Raw genomic sequence first — 8,316 nt, forward strand, 5'->3', positions numbered from 1 at the left:
TAATTGTCGGCAAAAAAAATAATTGAGAATATGAAATATAAACAAAATGCGATCGGTGGTTTTCTTACCTTGAAACTAGGCGTCTTCTTACAGGAATTTTCACACCCTCGCACTTATATCGCAGGCTAATACCGGCCGGTTTCGTAATGGAAAACACCAGAGGTTTTTGATAGCGGAATAATAGCGAACACAAGAGAGCGTATGGGTTCAAAGAGAGTCACCATTCAAGTCCATTATTTCGAGTCGTCGCCAATAGAGGCGTTGAAAACCACCAATTTTACGCGGTAACAACAATGAGCAAAAATATACAAATTAAAGATTCTTCGAATAATAATAACAGCTAGAAATAGAATATAATATATATAAAAAAAACTAAATAAAATAAACAAAAACGAAACAACAGTATATATGTACTAAATAGAAACTGAAAGAAATATGAACAATCTTGGTATAATTACCAGCACCTCTTTCCATAAAAATATTTGTCACAATCGGTATAAGCTCGCCCGCAAAAATTCGCCTTACCAATTGCAATAATCGAGTCACTGATGCGCATGGTTGCGAATATATACGGTTTGAGCAGCCTGATCCAATTTAACTATTCATGCGAATTAATCCGTCTGGAGCAGTTTGAGCCCTATAAATTTTTAGCGAATATATACGTCTGGAGCAGTGAAAGGGTTAAAAAACTTGACAACCTAAACACTTTTTTTGTATTATTCTAAAAAAAAAGTCACGCAATCAGCAGTATGCAGCAACATTTAGGGGCGCAGCCGCAGTGTAATAATCACTCGAGTGGTGGGAGTGAACATCTCGAGTGATCTCATTAATCGAGTACCACTCGATTTTTCACTCCAGATCTCCCATCACTAATTTTAATACTCTGCCGGGCTTATTTTAACCGTTGAAATGTCTACTTTAAAATGTTGAATGTATGTTTATGGTTTATTTTTCATTAAAATGCTTAAAATTGAGAAAAACCAAAAAAACCACTTTTTGGATCACAAATTTTTCAATATTCTATATATTTTCAATTTTTTCGTTATTTATGTAAATAATAGATTACATTTCAATAAAATAATTTACTACAAAGTAATGTTATTAATGTTTAATAAATTTAATTGAAAAATTTGGTAAGGCACCGTACCGTTACTAAAAATAGTATAACGATAAGTATTCTGTTTTAGTACATATTTGAATAAAAACAATTTCAACGGTCAAAATGATGCCCAGGCAGAGTATTCAAATCGAAAAAAAAATCAAGACAATTTTTCCTGGGAAATTGTGTATTTTTTTTGGAAAACTGTTAATATCTCAAAAACTACTCGTTTTCCAGTTTCCAAAAAAAAAAATCATGCTTATTTCGTAATAAAAAAAAAGGTACACTCACAAAAAAAAAACAAAAAAATTGGTTTTCCGCGATTTTCTCTTAAAATTTGAGGTTATGTTGAAAAATATCCTGTATAAAAGTTTTCAATTTTTTTATTATTTACAACTTTTGTGTGGAACACTACGCTAGGAAGTCATATTTCCAAACATCGCAAAAATTTCTTTTCAACCCTTAAACCCCACCGCCATTTCACAATTTCCCTTTATCTCATGTTTAATTTTTGTTTTTTCTATTACTTACAACCGAAACTAAATTTTCCCACTGGTTCTTGGCTGTTACATTTTTTTTTTTTCTTTTCAAGAAGGTTTTGGCCTGCTCCTGCACTTGCCGTTCCTATTTTCAATAAACTATTTTCTAAGCTTTTTCTGTGAGATCGACACCTTACAAAACCTAATTTCTACAATTTTTCTTTAAATTTCCTCACATTTTGCAACACTTTTATGTCGAATTTGAAACTCTCCGTTGTATCAAGGGCACCACTATATCTAGGCAGAGATACTGAAATTTATTCGGTGGATATTAAATAACAATTGTAATGCAAAAATAGTTAAAATCTAAAATTTTACAACTCTGACTACGACAGGTCTACTGGAAAATTTAACTACTACTTGGACTTTTTTTTTCAAACACAAGAGTAGCAAAAATCTAGTAGTAGTAACAATATTATCGTTTAGTCGGCAGTGATTTCCTCGAAAAAGATTAGTTATATCAAAAACATATAAAGAGCTAAAATTCAAGATCATTGCATTATTGCAATATTAGATGGTGAAAATACATTTTAAAATTTTTAATTTAAGTATACCATTTTTGCTTAAAATTGATGGGGGAATAAACGTGCTAATATGAAACGTCAATGTGCAGGATAGTAAAAAAGTTAGGTCCAATTTAATTCAAGCGTACCCTTATAGGTGGCGCCCTCTACAAGCAGCGTCATTACCAATGACATATTTAAATTTAGCATCCTAAAAAAACCCCGGACCAAGTTTTATGCCAAAATTCAAATCTGTTTGAAAATTATTCCTAAAAAATCGAAAAAATAAAAAACTAACATCCTGTACATCGAAAACTACTCACGTTTACAGGGAAAAAAAAGTCTTATTTTGACCTCAAAAATACGTCCCTAAATTCTTTGTACTAAATTTCGAATCACCCTGTATATACCCTTGTGTAGATGGCGCTTTGAAAACGTAGTACAGCGTTTCCAGTGTGTGTTTTCTGGAGTTGATCGGAGTATGGTTTGAGTAACAATACGGTGAGGCTGTAAAAGTAAATGGAATGGAGGAGAAAATGGATGGTATTTGGAATTAAAATCAACATGTAATGAAATTAGTTAAAATCTCATTACAATTTATATGTTGAATGAATTACATATCCTTGATATTTATAACAGAGGTATACCAAATGTGTTTATGCCATATTTATCAACTTACGTTGATTTNTTTGACACGCCCATTTCTTGGGTCCAGAAGTTTCGGTTCTTATCTTATTGGCGGGGACCTGAATATCGGACGCCGGTATACTTAATAATTACCTAATTGACTTGACTGCATCTATATCAATAATTCTGAAGCTAAACTTACTTATAATTAACCCTAGCCTTCCTTTAATGACTCCGCGAATTACGGGACGGATTAGTCGATCTCATTTAATCTACTCTTATAGCTAGGAAAAATCCATCAAAAAAACCCAGCTGCTTAGGTATACTCTCTTTTCGAATTACTATTGGTTTTACAATATATTTTAATTCTAAATTGAAACCTCTACGCTCTTCCGCGGTTTCGCGCGTTATGAAATCGATTTTTCTCTCATACTAGATGGTATACACATGGCCCCGACAGTTAAGTGAAAAATATTGTTAAATTTCGGGTGGCCTTCCCCGAAAGGACAGTCTTGGTGACCTACTACTTGAAAACCATTAACCCTCCGATAATTTGTGTCGACTGAAATATTTATTACTTTTTGCCCATCCTTCCGAGAACTAATAAATAACTGACTGCACGTCCCGGCTTTTGTTACATTTGTACTAAATTTTGAATCACCCTGTATATACCCTTGTGTAGGTGGCGCTTTGAAAATATAGTACGGCGTTTTTAGTGTGTGTTTTCTGGAGTTGATCGGAGCATAGTTTGAGTAAGAATATGTTGAGACTGTAAAAGTAAAAGGAATCGAGGAGAAAATGGATGGTATTTGGAATTAAAATCAACATGTAATGAAATTAGTTAAAATCTCATTACAATTTATATGTTGAATGAATTACATATCCTTGATATTTATAACACAGGTATACCAAATGTGTTTATGCCATATTTATCAACTTACGTTGATTTGGAATATTTCTTGCAAAGTAAATACGCGTTTAACTTTATCTAAAGTTTCGATATTCATGTAAACCGCCATATTTCACTTGAATATGCAATAGTTCAGTAAAATTATTAAACTTAAAGGCAGTCGAGAGAAAAACACCGTCTGTGAAAATAACGAATCGACGCAAACGTCAACCCAACATTAAAACAAGAAAATTATGCGTTAGCCAATACAAAAGGTTGAGTTTAATATGAAAAATACATAATTTTCTGTACAATTTGAATGTGGTAAAATCAAAATTTTAAATTTCAGTGGTTAAAAAAGTCATCGTTGGAGTATCTGCCTCGAAAGTAATTTATTTGTTACATTCGCTTAATTGCAGTAGATTTGCTTTTTAAATATTGCAGTTTTAATATTTATGATAGTATTTAATAATTTTTAATTGTTTAGAATTTCCATTATTAAGATTTAGTGTCATGATTACTGTATAATTTAATTTCGATTCGCTAATAAAACCAATTTCTACATTTTAAACTAGGATGAAATTAAAATGTTTACGTCCTAAGCCATATAAAATATCCCACACACAGATGATTCTGCAAGCTCTCAATCTTTGATGTGCTGACGTAAATAATTACCTTTCACGTGGGCAGCGGTTCTCAAAATCTCCACATATTTGTACTTTTGTAAGTGTTGTGGTCTCCGTTAAAGAAATACGTACATTCATCAGTGAAAAGTACAACATATTTTGTTTTTATATCGGAAATTTTGTATGCATGTTAAAACATGATCTGTTTTATTAGTTTTTCTATTTCCTGTTTTGTCTACAAGTGAACGTAATTTTTCCATTTAATTCCGACCAATACATGTGACGATACGATCAACGGTTTTGGGGTAATTCCCGCATACATGTTTCAGCCAAAATTATTCATTATCATCATTAACCACACACATCGGAACACTACTTGCACCGTACGTCAGAATCAGATTGTATAAAAATAAAAATACCCAACACAGCAGCTGCAATAGTTGATTTCTTGCACTTGACTTTCAATATTTACTTCACTTTCCACATAAATTTGGAAAACGTTTAATAAATATTATTTATTCAATAGACGCAGATTGTTTGATGAGACATTTTAACAGTTTTTTATTTTCTGGAGTGTCGAGCTGTGGTCGTAATTGAAATCGATTTCTCTTCTTTCTTTCAACAGATCGCCAGCGTTATTGACACTCACGCGGCCAGCATGCATAAGAGGACGGAGCGAGACGCTTTCTTTTTGGCGACCGAAGGCATCGTCCAGCTAGTGCAGAGGTAAACGTTTAATCGCGTAATTAAATCCGTTTCTGAAGGATACTTCCGTAGGTATCGTAACGGCATCCGGGGCAGGATGAAACACGCCGTCCAGGAAATGTTGAGGCAGTACTATGAAGTCGAGAGCCAGTTTCTGCACGGTAAGTGGCCGTTATCATCGTTTTAATAAATACGACAAATTATTATTTTCCGTTCAGGTTCTTACGACAAATGCGTGTCCTTGTTGCGGGAGAAGCACAAAGACGACATGGCCGCCGTCACGGCCACCATCTTCTCCCACAGTCAGGTGTCCAAAAAGAACCTGCTCGTGACGATGCTCATCGACCACCTCTGGGGCAACGAACCCGGCCTAACCGACGAACTAACCAACTGCCTGACGGAACTCACGTCTCTCAACCGCAGCGAGCACTCCCGCGTCGCCCTCAGGGCCAGGCAGGTGCTGATCGCCGCCCACCAACCCGCCTACGAACTGAGGCACAACCAGATGGAGAGCATCTTCCTCTCCGCCGTGGACATGTACGGGCACGAGTTCCACCCGGAGAACCTGCAGAAGCTCATAGTTTCCGAGACGTCCATCTTCGATATCCTGCACGACTTCTTCTATCACACCAACAGGGCGGTGTGCAATGCCGCCTTGGAGGTGTACGTGAGACGGGCGTACACCAGTTACGACATTTCGTGTCTGCAGCACTTGGAGTTGAGCGGGGAGGTGCCTCTCGTCCATTTCATCTTCATGTTGCCGCCGTCCCACCCCAATAGGTTGGTGAAGCTGAACAGCGGTCTGGAGGATATCGGTAAGCGCTAGAAAAAAATTCTTATTATCTCCCCCTTTATTATTTTTTCTTATTTATTTATTTAACTTTAAATAAATTTTAATTTTTAAATAACAGTGATGTCCCCCCCGTTTGTTTTTGCTAGGGTAGTAATTTTTGTTTTTGGCTAGTTGATTTCTCGGTGGGGGCGTGGATCCTACTAATAAAAAAAAATCGGGCGCCAATTGGTTTCAGAAATATTTAATGCCCTTCGCCAAAGTAACGGAGTAGACAAAAAAAATAAATTCGTGAAATAACCACAATGATGAAACCACTAAATAGTCATCATAGCTTTATTGGCGGCAATAAAAAAAAAACAATGTATAGTTATACCAGTTATCTTAAAACTAACAACAATGACAACANTTGTTTCCGTTGTACCAGAAAATCCGCGTACCCCCACCTCGTATTCTAACTCGTCTCTGGTTAATCGACTCAAGTCCATATTTTATTCGTACAAAGAAAATCAAATATAAAGATCAGTTAAACTAATCGATAAATCGACTAGACAAAAAAAGGGAATTGCTGCGCTATCTATTACCAGCAGAAAACAATTCTGTACTCAGCCAGGAAAACTATTAACATTATTTACATTACTTAAACCGATAACTACTTTAATTATTATCTTTAATAAGTTTTGAATAAAACTTCAACAAATTAAAAAACCTAAATAAATAACTAACGTCTACAAAATGCATATATCTCGATCAATATTAACCCACTTAACAGACCAACATAATATATATCACATATATACCTATTACAAATAAATGTATATAATAAAACACTACAAAATGTACCAATTTGCAGAATTACTGGTATCTAAATTTTACAAAAACAGCAACGGTACGATAAAACAGACTTGCAGGCCCCACGTTATGGGCGTCAATTTCTTGTTACCCCTTTTTATCTCCCCCTTTATTATTATTTTTTTTATTTATTTATTTATTTAACTTTAAATAAATTTTAATTTTTAAATAACAGTGATGTTACCTGTTTGTTTTTGCTAGGGTAGTAATTTTTGTTTTTGGCTAGTTGATTTCTCAGTGGGGGCGTGGATCCTACTAATAAAAAAAATAATCGGGCGCCAAGTGGTTTCAGAAATATTTACTGCCCTTCGCCAAAGTAATAGAGTAGACAAAAAAAATAAATTCGTGAAATAACCACAATGATGAAACCACTAAATAGTCATCATAGCTTTATTGGCGGCAATAAAAAAAAAACAATGTATAGTTATACCAGTTATCTTAAAACTAATAACAATGACAACATTACGGCCTTATTCGACCAGGACGACACAGAATGTAATAACGTGCGAGTAATATTGATCGAAGAAACGATGAAGTGTGGCATAAATTGCCTCAAACAAAAAAAAGGGTGTTGTGTAGTAACTGCAGCAGGAATAATCATTCGAGAGAGTCAAATCTGCTTTCCACCAGATGTCGGCTATCCGCATAATCATGGGACGACTCGCGTCAAACGGTAGGCAAACTCTTCTTACAATAAAAAAAGAACCCAACAGCAAAAACACGTCGTGCGTGGACAACCTTTGCCTCCTCCGGACAAAACGCCTAAAAATTGTAACGAAACGTGGCATAATACCGAATATCGAGCGCTAGTGATACTTTTTTTGCCTTTTCTTTTTTGTTTTTTGAATCTAGTAGGTTTACTCTATTATAATGATAATGTGAAACACGCTTACCTCCAATGCCGAAATCCCTAACACTTGGAGACGTGATAAAATGACCCAAATAAAATACAGAAACAGACGGCGCCAACAACCAAAATTTCTATACCCACAGGCTTCGTCTTCGTCGCTAGGCGAGGAGTTTTAATCCGTTATTTAAACGTTTTACAGCCTTTACAATAAATTCGTAATTTCGGTCTCCACACTAGCTGGCCATATACTACTACTGATTTTTAACAAAAAAAAAAAAACTGTTTTTTCTAAAACGCTCTGTTCTCCGCGAGGAGGCCCGTTTTTCCGTCAGAGATATGTTATCTATTTCTTTGCCTTTTGTTTGCTCGAATTTGAATTTAATAATTTGGCTTTTCCCCTACAGGTGTCTCTAAGTGTCTGATTAAAATTAGTTATACTACCGATTTAAGAGCTAACAAACTGACTTACAAATATTTAACCGTAAGATTATATCTAAAAAAAAATAAATCGTAACACTTACACCAGGAAAATTAGCGAAAATAAAAGATAAACTCGAAAAAATTCCTATCCGTAATATTATTGTAAAGTTGTCGATATATCTCGAAAAGTAACAAAGCAATCGATACTTTCAAAAAATCAGTCGATAGATCTTTTTAAAACCTACAACTTTCTCATTTAAAATTTTTCAATCCGTGCTATATTTTTTTAGTTATTTTAGAAAAACCGTTTTTTTTAACTTTGCGATTTTTTTAACCATGTTCGCCATATTGGATCGAGTTTAAAGAACAAGAAACTCAATTTAAAATTTAATTTTCTATACGGTCATATTTTTTTT

General features: G+C 34.6%; 1 protein-coding gene across 1 annotated transcript in view; it reads left to right on the top strand.

Moving 5' to 3' along the window:
* LOC108909775 (acetyl-CoA carboxylase) overlaps positions 1 to 8,316 on the top strand; it is a gene marked incomplete in the record, with an annotated part of 132,851 nt that overhangs the window by 92,828 nt on the left and 31,707 nt on the right. The window contains 3 exon segments of the mRNA XM_023455595.1: positions 4,909 to 5,009; positions 5,061 to 5,149; positions 5,207 to 5,797. Of these exon segments, the coding sequence (XP_023311363.1) occupies positions 4,909 to 5,009; positions 5,061 to 5,149; positions 5,207 to 5,797 (781 nt within the window).

The sequence above is a fragment of the Anoplophora glabripennis genome, unplaced genomic scaffold (genome assembly GCF_000390285.2).
Source record: "Anoplophora glabripennis isolate ALB-LARVAE unplaced genomic scaffold, Agla_2.0 scaffold688, whole genome shotgun sequence".
Lineage (NCBI taxonomy): Eukaryota > Metazoa > Arthropoda > Insecta > Coleoptera > Cerambycidae > Anoplophora > Anoplophora glabripennis.